Genomic DNA, 16,003 nt, shown 5'->3' with positions numbered 1-16,003 from the left:
TGGCTCTGAGGTTCAGAGAATCAGGCGTAGAGGCCGTCGTGAATTCCCAATTACCCCGTGGCTAATTTTAATGATTTGGGAGCACTAGGAATTGGGCACGCTGACCTCCGTGGAGAGAGGCTCCATACTGGGAGCACAGCCCTCGTCTCTGAGCTGACGAGTTAACAGTGAGGAAGGAGGTTTAGTAACATTACGAACAGGAGGAGGCCATTCAGCCCCTTGAGCCTGCTCCGCCATTCGCTGATCTGCACCTCAACTCCATTTACCCGCCGTTATAAATCTCATCATTCATCAAGAAACTACTCGTGAAATAACGCTGGACGGCCAGCTGGTGGCGCCGTCCAAGGAGTATAAATACTCGGGCGTCGGCCCCAGCTTGCCAGGGACATTTTGTAAGAGAAGGAACTAGTGAAGTACAACTAGACCTCCATGTTCTGAAACAAGTTGATTAAAGCCTTGCTTTATGCTGAAACCAAGTGCGTAGTGAGTTTTATTACGTCACCCGCCGTTGCTCTATAACCATTGATTCCCTTACCCAACAACAATCAATCGATCGCAGTCTTGAAAATTTCAATTGACCCCCAGCATCTACAGTTTTTTGGGGGAAAGAGTTCCAGACTTCCACCATCCTTGGTGCGAAAAAGTACTTGCTGGTTTCCCTCCTAAATGGCCTGGCCTAATTTCAAGATCAGTTTGTCAACATAAGCAGCGGGCAAACTGAGGCGCTTTGCAAATGGATTCTAAACGCCAGGAAAGTGCCCAGGAGAGCCTGGTTGGATTGAACTGAACTGACGGAGCCTCCCTTTAACAGAGAGGCAAGCAGTTAGCAAAAAAAACAAGTCTGACTGCCAGCTCCACACTCGTCCCTGGAGTAACCTTTATTGTGCTGTTAGCAGCCTCAGGAGACAGGTGTGGCTACATATACGAGTCGGTCACAGAAGTACATAAAAAAAAACATATAAATCAGCTGTTAGACAGGAAGCCTGCACTCCCCTTCCCCTCCCATTCAGGATGCTTCTGCATTGATCCCAGGGAATTCTCTGCAATTTCCAGGAAATCTTTGTGGCTTTTTATTCTTGTACTTGCTGGTTATTCGGGAACTGCTGAAATGGTTCAGGCTCCAGCTGCCCTGGTTTAATTCAATTGTTGAGCAGCAAAAATCAGGCTGCTCCGTGAGAGCCGCGTTCACTCGGCCTGTCACACTCGAGGTTGATGAAATGAGTACCGTGTATTAGGATGTGAGAGTGCAGCAACTGAGCAATGCAGGGACTTTGCACTGCAGCGACCGAGCAATGCAGGGAGTTAGCAGCACAGTGCCTGAGCAATGCAGGGACTGAGCAACGTAGGGAGTTAGCAGGACAGTGCCTGAGCAGTGCAGGGACTGAGCAATGTAGGGAGTTAGCAGCACAGTGCCTGAGCAATGCAGGGAGTTAGCAGCACAGTGCCTGAGCAATGCAGGGAGTTAGCAGCACAGTGCCTGAGCAGTGCAGGGAGTTAGCAGCACAGTGCCTGAGCAGTGCAGGGACTGAGCAATGTAGGGAGTTAGCAGCACAGTGCCTGAGCAGTGCAGGGACTGAGCAATGTAGGGAGTTAGCAGCACAGTGCCTGAGCAGTGCAGGGAGTTAGCAGCACAGTGCCTGAGCAGCACAGTGCCTGAGCAATGCAGGGAGTTAGCAGCACAGTGCCTGAGCAGTGCAGGGACTGAGCAATGTAGGGAGTTAGCAACACAGTGCCTGAGCAATGCAGGGGCTGAGCAATGTAGGGAGTTAGCAGGACAGGGACTGAGCAATGTAGGGAGTTAGCAGCACAGTGCCTGAGCAATGCAGGGGCTGAGCAATGTAGGGAGTTAGCAGGACAGGGACTGAGCAATGTAGGGAGTTAGCAGCACAGTGCAGGGACTGAGCAATGTAGGGAGTTAGCAGCACAGTGCCTGAGCAGTGCAGGGACTGAGCAATGTAGGGAGTTAGCAGCACAGTGCCTGAGCAGTGCAGGGACTGAGCAATGTAGGGAGTTAGCAGCACAGTGCCTGAGCAGTGCAGGGACTGAGCAATGTAGGGAGTTAGCAGCACAGTGCCTGAGCAATGCAGGGACTGAGCAATGTAGGGAGTTAGCAGCACAGTGCCTGAGCAGTGCAGGGACTGAGCAATGTAGGGAGTTAGCAGCACAGTGCCTGAGCAATGCAGGGACTGAGCAATGTAGGGAGTTAGCAGCACAGTGCCTGAGTAGTGCAGGGACTCAGCAGTGCAGGAACTGACCATTGTAGGGACCGAGCAGTGCAGTGTCTGAGCAATGCAGCATCTGAGCAATGCAATGACTGAGCAATGCAGGGACCGAGCAGTGCAGGGACCGAGCAATGCAGAGATCGAGCAGTGCAGGGGCCGAGCAATGCAATGACTGAGCAATGCAGGGATTGAGCAGTGCAGGGGCCGAGCAATGCAGAGATCGAGCAGTGCAGGGGCCGAGCAGTGCAGGGACTGAGCAGTGCAGGGGCCGAGCAATGCCGAGATCGAGCAGTGCAGGGACCGAGCAATGCAGCATCTGAGCAATGCAGGGACCGAGCAATGCAGGGACTGAGCAATGCAGCGCCTGAGCAATGCAGGGACCGAGCAGTGCAGGGACCGAACAATGCAGCATCTGAGCAATGCAGGGGCCGAAAATGCCGAGATCGAGCAGTGCAGGGACCGAGCAATGCAGCATCTGAGCAATGCAGGGACCGAGCAATGCAGGGACTGAGCAATGCAGCGCCTGAGCAATGCAGGGACCGAGCAGTGCAGGGACCGAACAATGCAGCATCTGAGCAATGCAGGGACCGAGCAATGCAGCATCTGAGCAATGCAGGGACCGAGCAGTGCAGGGACTGAGCAGTGCAGTGACCGAGCAATACAGCATCTGAGCAATGCAGCGCCTGAGCAATGCAGGGACCAAGCAATGCAATGACTGAGCAATGCAATGACTGAGCAATGCAGGGACCGAGCAATGCAGGGACCAAGCAATGCAATGACTGAGCAATGCAGTGTCTGAGCAGTGCAGGGGCCGAGCAATGCAGGGACCAAGCAATGCAATGACTGAGCAATGCAGGGACCGAGCAATGCAGTGTCTGAGCAGTGCAGGGACCGAGCATTGCAGGGACCGAGCAGTGCAGCATCTGGGCAATGCAGGAACCGAGCAGTGCAGCGTCTGAGCAATGCAGGGACCGAGCAATGCAATGACTGAGCAATGCAGGAATTGAGCAGTGCAGGGGCCGAGCAATGCCGAGATCGAGCAGTGCAGGGACTGAGCAATGCAGCATCTGAGCAATGCAGTGCCTGAGCAATGCAGGGACAGAGCAATGCAGCGCCTGAGCAATGCAGGGACTGAGCACTGCAGCGCCTGAGCAATGCAGGGACCGAGCAATGCAACGCCTGAGCAATGCAGGGACTGAGCAATGCAGCGCCTGAGCAATGCAGGGACCGAGCAATGCAGCGCCTGAGCAATGCAGGGACTGAGCAATGCGACATCTGAGCAATGCAGGGACCGAGCAATGCAGGGACCGAGCAATGCAGCGCCTGAGCAATGCAGGGACCGAGCAATGCAGGGACCGAGCAATGCAGGGACTGAGCAATGCAGTGCCTGAGCAATGCAGGGACCAAGCAATGCAGGGACCGAGCAATGCAGGGACTGAGCAATGCAGTGCCTGAGCAATGCAGGGACCGAGCAATGCAGGGACTGAGCAATGCAGTGCCTGAGCAATGCAGGGACCGAGCAATGCAGCGCCTGAGCAATGCAGGGACCGAGCAGTGCAGGGACCGAACAATGCAGCATCTGAGCAATGCAGGGACTGAGCAATGCGACATCTGAGCAATGCAGGGACCGAGCAGTGCAGGGACCGAGCAATGCAGCATCTGAGCAATGCAGCGCCTGAGCAATGCAGGGACCGAGCAGTGCAGGGACCGAGCAGTGCAGGGACCGAGCAATGCAATGACTGAGCAGTGCAGGGACCGAGCAGTGCAGTGTCTGAGCAGTGCAGGGGCCGAGCAATGCAGGGGCCGAGCAATGCAATGACTGAGCAATGCAGGGACTGAGCAATGCAGTGTCTGAGCAGTGCAGGGACCAAGCAGTGCAGGGACCAAGCAGTGCAGCATCTGGGCAATGCAGGAACCGAGCAGTGCAGCGTCTGAGCAATGCAGGGACCGAGCAATGCAGCGTCTGAGCAATGCAGGAACCGAGCAGTGCAGCGTCTGTGCAATGCAGGGACCGAGCAGTGCAGCGTCTGAGCAATGCAGGAACCGAGCAGTGCAGCGTCTGAGCAATGCAGGGACCGAGCAGTGCAAGGACCGAGCAGTGCAGCATCTGGGCAATGTAGGGACCGAGCAATGCAGCATCTGAGCAGTGCCTTCTGCACAGTACAGCATCTTCTGTCTGTTCAACAACAGAAACTGGGGTCGGCACTTTTCTGGGACTGAGTGAGGGACTGCTGGGTTCCTAGTAACATGATGGGGAGACCCACTCTAACCAAATATGCATTAATTGTTAACACCTTATTCACTGTAGGGTCGCCAGCCCTCCAGGAATTAAAGATTCATCTCCGGACACTGCCCCGAGCAAACCCGGGAGAAAATAATCAAAGAGGCTTTAAAAATGTGTTTTTCTTTTTAATTTTCTTTGAACATTTTTGTTAATTAGTTATAAAAATATTGGTGATAATACAGGCTGTTTGACTGACAGTCAAGAATGATACAATTGAGCACTGAAGTTTGCTTGCTTTCTAATTGGAGCAGGAATACAGAGCCGTGTGGATGGGTGACCAATGGCGGGGGATATGGGGGGCGAGAGGTCATGTGACGAACTCTCCAGGATCACGTCCAATCCGAGTTGGCGACCCTAGTTCACTGTGACCCGGCTCCCCATTCAACGATCCTCTTTGCTTCCCTTTATCTGCTACTAACACATCTTACCCTTGATACGGACTGACCTTAGTTTATAAAGGAGCCTCTCGTGTGGTACTTTATCAAAGGCCCGTTACAGCTCTATGTGTGCTTTGTTATACGGCTTCACTTTCGTTATCTTGAGGTGCTGTGGTAAACCACTTTTATCGTTCACTATCGTTACACTATGGTTATCACTGTTATATCGTTACTCTATGGTTATCACTGTTTACACTGTTGTATCACTACACGAGGTCGCCTCTTGTCACGCTGTTATACCTGGGCTGACCACTGCTGACTCCGCCCATGGCTCCACCTACCTGCCCAGGTATAAAGGTGGTCGACTGGCTGGTATTCCTCCTTGTTGGATCCGATCACCCACGAGGGTGGGCTCTGTTATTTAGCCAATAAAAACCTATAGTTACTTTCTTAACTCGTCGCTTTTCATTGGATGAATTGATAGGTATATCAGGTGCCACTTAAAAAAAAAAGTGTCTGATGTTGGTCATTTTTAATCTGAAATAATTTTAGTCGTTGTTTGTTCAGTTATTTTCATTCAGGTACTTTTTTATTTTCTTTCTAAATATTCAGTCCCTTGGTTTCCCAGTATTTAATGGAACTAATCGTTGCAACCTCACCTGGGGGCCCGTTGCGCACACCGTGGGCAGAAGCCTGTTATGTATGTTAGCTCAGTAAGGTGAACGGTGGAAACTAAACATAACTGCTGCCAGGTGTCTCCCTCTAAGGAAATCGCTGCCTATACAAAGTTCCCTCTTGTTAGACTTAGCACGAGCCTCTATCTGCCCTGTTTACTGTTTGTTTAATAGTTTGGCTGGCGGTGTGGACGGAGGGGACAGTGCAGGGGGAGGGGGCGGGGATGGAGGGGGGGTGGGAGGGGACGGAGATGGTCCTTGTTTAATCCCCATCCTAGTTGGTTGAATTTCTGAAACTGTGCAAGAATTTGTGGAACTGTGTGCAGTTTTGGTTTCCTTACCTGAGGATATACTTGCCATAGGGAGGGAGTGCAGCGAAGGTTCACCAGACTGATTCCTGGGATGGCAGGACTGTCGTATGAGGAGAGATTGGGTCGACTAGGTCTGTATTCGCTCGAGTTTAGAAGAATGAGAGGGGATCTCATTGTAACATATAAAATTCTGACAGGGCTAGACAGACTGGATGCAGGGAGGATGATTCCCCTGGCTGGGAGGGGTCTAGAATGAGGGGTCACAGTCTCAGGATATGGGGTAGGACATTTAGGACTGAGATGAGGAGAAATGTCTTCACTCAGAGGGTGGTGAACCTGTGGAATTCTCTACCACAGAAGGCTGTGGAGGCCAAGTCACTGAATATATTTAAGAAGGAGATAGATAGATTTCTAGACACAAAAGGCATCAAGGGGTATGGGGACAGAGCGGGAATATGGTATTGAGATAGAGGATCAGCCATGATCATACTGAATGGCGGAGCAGGCTCGAAGGGCCGAATGGCCGACTCCTGCTCCTATTTTTCTACATTTCTATCTGTATCAAGGACTAACCACAGGTTGTCTTTAATTCATATTTCCAATCCCACCCCCTTCGAACATAACACCCTGTGTCTGAGTTTGAGTGAAAGCAATGGAGGAGAAACTCGGGAAATCGGCTTGTCTGATTCCACTCTTATTTCCCCCTCTTCTATTGCTTAAAAATAATTGAGGAAAGAAGGGGACCAATGTAGCTTTCAAGCAAGAAAAACACCCGAGAGCAGGAGGGAAAACACTGAATAACAATCAGACAGAGGTTTCACCGTCCCAGTTTCTCGTCGCTCCTGTGAGGGTTGTGAGATGTGCTTTATTCAGTGTTTGCTCTGGTGTCTCTTCAGTTTTGATCAGCACAGATTACTGTTGCTGTGGCGACTCTCACGTCATTGCTACAAAGTAACAGAGACTATTTAAAGCTTATTTTAACAGGGATTTTTTTTTCTGCAAGCTCTCTTGCTTTTAGCTGGCTTTCTCCCCTCCTGCCCCGGCGGTGCGGCCCCCTGTTGGGTACGGTTCTACAGTTGCTAGCTCGACTGGTTGGCCTCCTGCCCAACAGGTCACCCCTCGCGGTTGAGGCTGTACAGCGAGTGCCGGCAAGCCATTCAACCACGGACTGCATCGCATCCAAACCCAATCCTGCCAATCACCTGATGCACACGTTCCTGGGATGGGAGCCCTGGCTGGTTTTTCCTTATTAATCCCAGGGGTGCTGAGGCCAATTGTAGGGCTCAAACTCCGAGTCCGGGATAGGATCAGTTAACTCCGCACACAGCAGCAATCAAACTTTGGTTCTTTCAGCTCCCTTTGGCTTACTCCACTCCACAAGGGGGTTAATTTCAAAACTAGCCTGCTGAAGCAATGGGGGGGATTTTAACCTTAAAAAAAGGGTGGGTTTGGAGTGTGGGGGTAGTTAAATTGTTAAAAATCGGATTCCTGACCCCCCGCCTCCAGCCCGCCCACTTCTGGTTTTAACAGAGGCGCAGCGGACGACCAACCGGCTCCCAGGGGCGGAACGTCAATTTAAATATTATAATGAGGCTGGAAGCCTCTCTTTTAACCTCCATTTTGTTTTTAACTGCACATGGATGGTGTAATGTCCGAGTATAAATAATACACGGATTGCAGGAGAACAATAAAACAGGTATTTACTTGAACAGAGGGTAACTTAAGACTGAAATACAGAAGCCTGCTATGGCTTTATATACAGGGGTGGTCACTGCCGGTACTGCAGTATAGAATCAGTTCTTCTCTTAAAGGTACATACACAACAATTCCTCCCCTTTTAGATAAACAGTACATAACATTCATTTAACAACGAAATAATAACTAATTACAATTACAATTTTCTCTGTACTATATACATCAACTGAAATAATCATTTATAAGTTCAGTCTTTGAGGAGGCTTCCTGATCCTGACTGGATAGCGCCTTTCTCGAGTATCCTGTTCTTGCGGCGGCATTGATTCTGGCTCATTGTCATTGGTTGGTTCGTCAGCTTCCAATACCACTGCTTCCGAGGTAGACGCAATCTGTACTTCGGGTTGATTATCAGGTGCACCTGCTCGTGGTATGGGTTTGGCTTGTTCCTGTGACTCTAGAATCTGGTCAGCATGGCGTCTCACGATGCTCTCTCCGACGTCCACTGTGTACATTAGTGGTCCCTGCTGTGTGCATATCGTTCCTGGCTGCCATTTTTCTGTTCGGTAGTCACGGGCCAAGACTGGTTGCCCTATCTTGAAGCTCCTGGTTGGCTTCTCATTTATGTGCTGGAATTGCTTATCCTCAACATCTCGTCTTATGTTTGGTTTGAGCAAATCCAGGCGACATCTTAGCCTTCGGTTGAAGAACATTATGGCTGGAGCTTGGTTGGTGACTGCATGTGTCGCATTCCGGTAAGCAAACAAGAAATTATCCACCTTGTGTTGTAGTGGTATGTCGTCATTATGCTTTGCCTTTATGGCCTTTTTAAAGGTCTGAACAAACCTCTCAGCCAATCCATTTGTGGCTGGATGATATGGGGCAGATGTGTAATGCTTCACCCCATTATTCCTCAGAAACCTCCGGAAATCCTCTGACACAAACTGTGGCCCATTGTCGGAGCAAATCTGTTTTGGCAAGCCATTCCTGGCGAAGATGGTCCGTAGGACTGCAATAGTTTTCTCCGTGGTGGTGGAGGACATTTTGATGACCTCTGGTCATTTTGAATGGGCGTCCACAGCGATTAGGAACATTGAGTCCATAAATGGACCAGCAAAATCAATGTGTACCCATTGCCATGGAGATGAGGGCCACTCCCATGGATGTAGCGGGGCCTGTGGTGGAGCGTTTTGGACCTTCTGGCATCCTGTGCATCTCTTGGTCATATCCTCGATTTCTTTATCGATTCCCGGCCACCACACAAACGCCCTGGCTAGGCTCTTCATTTTTACCCCTCCCAGATGACCCTCATGAAGCTCATTGAGTACTCTATCTCTCAACTTGGGTGGAATTACCACTCGGGATCCACACATCAAGGTCCCCCGGCACACTGACAGCTGTTCTCTCCTTGGCGAGAACGCTGGCAACAGTGAGTCGCCATGTGCTGGCCATCCCTTCACCGTCAAATCATAGACCCGAGAGAGTGTCGGGTCATTTCGGGTTTCCTTCTCTATACTTGAGTTTGTAACAGGTAGACATTCGACTATGGTCGCATGGAATATCTCAACAGGGTCCACTGCAGGTGCTTCCTCTACCGTAGGCAATGGTAGGCGCGACAGCCCATCAACGTTTCCATGCTGTTTCGTACCCTTGTACTCTATGTCGTACTGATGTGCCCCTAGAAAAAGTGACCATCTTTGCAGCCGTTGCGCCGTCATCACCGGAACGCCCTTCTTTGGGTTAAAAATGGAGACCAGGGGCTGATGATCAGTCAGTAGGGTGAATTTCTGCCCGTGCAGATAGTGATTGAACTTCTTCACCCCCCACACCAGGCTGAGGGCCTCCCTGTCAATCTGGGCGTGGTTACGCTCGGCTGAGGTTAACGAGCGCGACGCAAAGGCTATTGGCCTCTCTGAACCGTCAGGGAATTTGTGTGACAGCACCGCTCCGATGCCGTAGGGAGACACATCACATGCTAACCGAATCGGTAGTGTTGGATTGTAGTGGGCCAATACTTCTTTTGAAGTGATTAGGCATTTACATTTCTGAAAGGCACGTTTACACTCATCACTCCATTTCCATGTTACTCCAGTTTGCAGTAGGGCGTTCGGTGGGTGCAGAATTGTGGATACATTCGGCAAGAACTTATGGTAGTAGTTCACCAACCCGAGGAACGACCTCAGTTGCGACACGTTTTCCGGTGCTGGAGCCTTGACTATAGCCTCAATCTTGTCCGGCGACTTATGCAACCCTTCCTCATCAATCATGTGGCCACAATACGAGATTTGTCTCCTGAAGAACTCGCATTTGGGGCGGTTGGCTCGTAGCCCATATTCCTGTAATCTCGTGAGCACCTGCTCCAGGTTGGCAAGGTGTTCACTGTCATTTTCGCCCGTAACCAGGATGTCGTCCAAATAACACTGGGTCCCCGGGATCCCTTGCAGGACTTGTTCCATCGCCCTCTGCCAAATAGCCGGGGCTGATGCTACCCCGAATACCAGTCGATTGTACTGGTAAAGGCCTTTGTGAGTGTTTATCGTGAGGTATTTCCTAGACGCTTCTTCCACCTCATTTGTAGATACGCTTGGGCCAGATCAATCTTTGTAAAGCGTTTCCCTCCAGATAGTGAGGCGAAAATATCTTCTATCCGTGGGAGTGGATATTGTACTGTGTGCAGGACTGGGTTCACAGTTACCTTGAAGTCCCCACAGATGCGAACCTTCTTCGGTTCCCCAGGCGTGCTGCTCAATGATTTCTTCATTACAGGAACGATGGGTGTGGCCCACTCGCTCCAGTCCACCTTGGACAGCACACCCGAACGCTCCAGACTCTCCAGCTCTGCTTTAACGGCTGGGCGGATCGCGTAAGGTACCGGTCTGGCCTTAAAAAATTTTGGGTTTGCGTTATCTTCGATTTTTATCGTTGCCGTTACTCCTTTTAGAGTCCCAGGTCCTTGTTGGAACACCTCTTTCGCGTCAGTTAGAATTTTTGACAGTCGTCCAGGTGTGACGTCATCATCCTTTTTATCAGTCACAGTTAGCGCCTGAATGGAATGCCAATCCAATTGTATTTTTCGGATCCATTCACGTCCCAATAATGGTGGTCCTCCATCTGGTAGTATATATAGATACAGTTTCTGTGTTTCCTTGCCGTTGTATTCAACTGGCACCCTTATTTTTCCTCTGGGGTAGACTTTTTGCCCTGTGTATGTCTTCAATACAATGGACGTGTCCTTCAAGGGTATGTGTGAGAATAGCCGCTCATAGTCTCGTCGATTCATGACAGTTAGGGCTGATCCCGTGTCCAATTCCATCTTTACTGGGGACCCTGCTATCATGAGGGTGACCCAAATGGTTCCCCAAATGGTTCGGTGATCCTCCTTTGCGATCACGTTGTGTAACTTTAGACAACTTAGTCTCCTGCTTCTGGAGTCCTTATCACTCTCCTGATCTTCCGAACTACTGTCTGTCAATTTCTTTACTTTCTTGTACTTTTCCTTAGTAGTTCTTGTAGTGTTGGTTTTCTTTCCCGACCTGCAGACTCTTGCTATGTGTCCCATTTTCCCACATTGCCTGCATACTTTGTCCTTAACCCAGCAGTCCTTCTGATCATGGGTTGTTCTGCCGCAGCGATAGCACTTTTCTGCTCCATACGCCATTTCGTTAGCGCTGTATTCCTGTGGTTTCTGTTGTATTTCCGCAGCTCCCCGTGCGGCTGCTTCGTAGGATACTGCCATGCTGAAAGCCTGTTCTAGCGTCAGGTCCTTTTCCGAAAGTAGTCGTTTCTGGGTTCCTTCACTCTGGAGCCTGCAGACAAACTTATCCTGCAAGGTGTCTGCCAGTCCTGCTCCGAACTGGCAGTGCTTCGATAACTTGTGTAGTTCCGTAAGATAGTCAGCATTGCTCTCATCTTTGTGCTGGTTTCTTTTATGGAACTTGAATCTTTCTGCTATCAGCAGCGGTGTAGGGTTTAGGTGTTCCTGTAAGATATTAACAATCTCTTCAAAACTTTTCTCCATTGGTTTAGCTGGGGTAATTAAATTCCGCAATAGGCCGTACGTTCTCGCGCCCATCAAATTTAATTCTTTCCATCGGCCACCTCATTTGCCTTGCAGTACACTTCAATTCTTTCCACATATGTGGTCCAGTCTTCTACCTCATTGTCGAAAGCAGTGATACTGCCACTCTTCGGCATCTAGAGTGATTTAAAATGGCGCCTCCCGCGCTTTTTCTTCTTCCCCAATGGAATAAAATGGCGCCTCCCGCACTTTTCCTTCTTCCCCTTGCTGCCACGCTGCTCCTAGCGTTCTACAGGGTAATGGCGGCGACCCGCGGCTTCGGCGCATATCACTTTTCCTTCCCCGCGTTCTATCCTCTCCACGCTGCCCTGTTCTTGAGCACCGACCGTGCCCTGTGCGCTCCACCCTCTCTCTCTCTTCCTCCCGACAACGCTGCACGGCCCCTTTGCAGAGCCGCTCGATCGAGCCCGAGCCCGCCGCAGTCCGGAAGGGTCAGCGCACTACCTGCTACCAGCACGACTTGCTGGAACACCTCGACTGGGGAAGCCAGGCCCAGCTCTCCACAGCCTCCCCTGCAACTCTCCGATGGATCCCTGGGCGGTTGCCCGCGGTCGACACCCGCCGTTCTGACTTCGACCTCCAAGAAGCTTCTCTTCAGGGAAAAGATCCCCGTGAGGTGATGCAGTACTGCAGGTGAGTTCGAACCTGCCCGTCGCCAGTGTAATGTCGGAGTATAAATAATACACGGATTGCAGGAGAACAATAAAACAGGTGTTTACTTGAACAGAGGGTAACTTAAGACTGAAATACAGAAGCCTGCTATGGCTTTATATACAGGGGTGGTCACTGCCGGTACTGCAGTATAGAATCAGTTCTTCACTTAAAGGCACATACACAACAGACGGGTTTTACACAATTCGCAAAATCCGGCAGTTACAGCAAGGCGGTGACTGCTGGATCCAGCAGGTAAGTGGCTTTATACCTACCTCCTGGATCCAGGGTCCCTGCCAAACCCACCCCTGCAATTGGAGGCCCCCTCGTGAGGCCTCCGCTCACACCCCCAGGCATTCCCCACCTCCAGCAATGATGCGGAGTCTGGCCACGATCTTCCCTTTGACTCCCCCCACCTGCACCCCTCAATCACCGGCCCCGATCCTCTCATCCCCCCCCACCCCCAATCCTCTGCCTGATCCCCCCCGGATCCATTTAACGTCCCGGCCTGACCCCCTATCCTCTATCCCATTCAGCGGCCCAGCACCCCCCCCCCCGCGAACTCTCCCACCCCCCCTCTGTGCAGCCGTGACTAGTGCCGCAGGCCTACCCACCTGGTGCCAGCCAGCCTCTCAATCTGGCTGGCTGCGGGTGGAAAACCGAGGACTTGCATGCAAATCAGAGCCTGCCGTTAAAGTGGGCAGGGCCTACGGGAAATCTGTTCTCGACCACCTCGGAGCCCCCCTACCCCCAACCCGCCTTCCTCCTTAAAATTCCAGAAAATATTTCAGTGAGCGAGTGGTCAATCTATGGAACAGACTCTCTAGGGAGACGGTGGAAGCAGTTAGTATTGATTCAAATGCAAATTAGATCGATTTCTTTCAGAAAATACTATTTTGGGATACAGTATATGAATAATTTGAGTCATGACCTTTCCAACCATCTTCAGCTGCTTCATCAATGACCTCCCCTCCATCATAAGGTCAGAAGTGGGGATGTTCGCTGATGACTGCACAGTGTTCAGTGCCATTCACAACTCCTCAGATAATGAAGCAGTGCATGCCCGCATGCAACAAGACCTGGACGACATTCAGGCTTGGGCTGATAAGTGGCAAATAACATTTGCGCCACACAAGTGCCAGGCAATGACTATCTCCAACAAGCGAGAGTCTAACCACCGCCCCTTGACATTCAACGGCATTACCATCGCCAAATCCCCTACTATCAACATCCTAGGAGTCACCATTGACCAGAAACTTAACTGGACCAGCCACATAAATACTGTGGCTACAAGAGCAGGTCAGAGACTACGTATTCTGCGGCAGGTGTCTCACCTCCTGACTCCACAAAGCCTTTCCACCATCTACAAGGCACAAGTCAGGAGTGTGATGGAATACTCTCCACTTGCCTGGATGAGTGCAGCTCCAACAACACAAGATTCTCGACACCATTCAAGACAAAGCAGCCTGCTTGATTGGCATCCCATCCATCACCTTAACCATTCACTCCCTCCACCACTGGTGTATCGTGGCTGCAGTGTGTACCATCTACAAGATGCATTGCAGCAACTCGCCAAGGCTTCTTCGACAGCACCTCCCAAACCCATGATCTCTACCAGCTAGAAGGACAAGGGCAGCAGGCGCATGGGAACTCCATCACCTCCAAGTTCCCCTCCAAGTCACACACCAGCCTGACTTGGAAATATATCGGCTGTTCCTTCATCATCGCTGGGTCAAAATCCTGGAACTCCCTCCCAAACAGCACTGTGGGAGTACCTTCACCACGCGGACTGCAGCGGTTCAAGGCAGCGGTTCACCACCACCTTCTCAAGGGCAATTAGGGACGGTCAATAAATGCTGGCCTTGCCAGCGACGCCCAGATCCCAGGAACAAATATATAAAATAAATGATGTGTGGTAAGTGTAGCATGTTTGGCAGGAACAGGTGACTTTGGACCTCTGGTTCCCAAAGCTCTCCCACCACTGGGGGTTTTCCTCACCTCACGTCAGGGTCTGTTGTGGACTCATTGATAGAGATTGATCGCTGTGATTAGTCAACATTATGATTGCATCATGCGGCTATCGGGATGGTAGAAGGGGCTCTCAATGGACCTTGGTCTTTTTTTGGTAACGCAATTAATGCTGCATTTACCCACTAAATCTTTGTGCAATATAAACAGAAAATCCTGGAACTACTCAGCAGTTCAGGCAGCATTTGTGGAGAGAAACAGAGTTAACGAAAGAACTGACGAAAGGTCATCGACCTGAACCGTTAACTCTGTTTCTCTCCACAGATGCTGCCTGGCCTGCTGAGTATTTCCAGCATTTTCTGTTTTTATTTCAGATTCCCAGCATCCGCGGTATTTTGCCTTTGTACAAGCCTTTGTGGAGGCTCGGCAGTGAGCGGTTATTCAAGATTCAAGATTATTTTATTGCCATATGTAACTGGTACAATGGAATGCTTATTCCCCACTCACTCCCACAATATAAGTATAAATCTAAAAAGCAAAAGTAAAAACAAGTATAAATATAGAAACAATAAGCAAATAAGTATAGCAATGACAGTCCAAGTTGCAGGATATGATGAATAATGCAAAAAGCCTCTGTTACCACTGGAAGTAATAGTAATGTAATATGATAAGTATATGGTAGTATAAGTATAATTTATATAAATAAGTATAAGTTAAAATGCAGTGTGTGATGTACAAATGAGTTATAAGTTATATAAGTTATAAGTTAAGGTTGAGGTACAAGAGTCCTATGTGCACACAGTTCAGTGATCAAGAATGTTCTTGTGCGCTCATGGTTCATGCGATATACAGTTCCAGGGTGGGAGGGAGAATGTGACTATGGTATGTGGGGCAGTGCGGTTAGCAGTTCAGTAGGCGCACTGCCTGTGGGTAGAAACTGTTCTTGAAGGCGTGTTCTGCCTCGTGCGTTGATCTCCATTCCTTTTTGCTGCAGCAGAACCCGTTATGCCGCTCGACGACCTGCCAGATCAGGACTCGCAGCTGCATCACCTACAGGACGACGTTTCTGTCACCACTGCCTCAACTCAGGCTTTCCAAGAACTGCTGAATGACCTGAGGAAAACAAATCCCTCGGTGGAAAGCAAAGAAAACAAAACAGGTACGGTCCAGCCTTAGTCTCTGGTACCAACAAACATCTCGGCAATGCTCTGAGCCTGGGCTGTCGGAGCCTCTCCAGCGGCAGCTGTTACTGGATCTCCCCTGGTGTTGCGCGTCGGGAGTTGGGGAATTTTAAAATATTCACTCTTGGGATGTGGGCGTCGCTGGCAAGGCCGGCATTTATTGCCCATCCCGAGTTGGCCTGAGAAGGTGGTGGTGAGCCGCCTTCTTGAACCACTATTTATAGTGGTTTGATACGACTGAGCGGCTTACTAGGCCACTTCAGAGGGCAGTTAAGCGTTGGTGTGGGACTAGAGTCACATATAGACCAGGCCGGGCAGGATTCCTCTCCTAAAGTGAACCAGTTGGGTTTTTAAGACAATCCACTAGCTTCATGGTCACTTTACGGACACCAGCTTTTTATTCCAGATTATTTGTTAAACTGAATTCAAATTTTCTAAATGCCATGGTGGGATTTGAACTGACCGCTTTATCCCAGGCAACATACAGTATATCATCAGCACCACTGACTCTCAGGGGTTACAGACCACAGTATTATAGGACAGCAAGTGGTATTATCGGCTTTGA

General features: G+C 50.2%; 1 protein-coding gene across 6 annotated transcripts in view; it reads left to right on the top strand.

Annotated features, from left to right (window-relative positions):
- Window positions 1-16,003, top strand: part of LOC147098492 (multimerin-2-like) — a 51,155-nt gene that overhangs the window by 21,625 nt on the left and 13,527 nt on the right. For 5 of the 6 annotated variants that reach the window (XM_085970264.1, XM_085970265.1, XM_085970262.1 and 2 more), the window contains one exon: window positions 15,252-15,416. In XM_085970264.1, coding sequence (XP_085826390.1) covers window positions 15,252-15,416 — 165 coding nt within the window. The remainder of the gene's footprint in view (window positions 1-15,251; window positions 15,417-16,003) is intronic. The other variant, XM_085970263.1, reaches the window with a different exon arrangement.

This window comes from Somniosus microcephalus, chromosome 29 (genome assembly GCF_052327205.1).
Source record: "Somniosus microcephalus isolate GS21.2 chromosome 29, FLI_Smic_1.0, whole genome shotgun sequence".
NCBI classification, from domain to species: Eukaryota; Metazoa; Chordata; class Chondrichthyes; order Squaliformes; family Somniosidae; genus Somniosus; species Somniosus microcephalus.
Note: the sequence above shows the minus strand (reverse complement) of the source record. Positions and strands in the feature narration are given on the sequence as shown.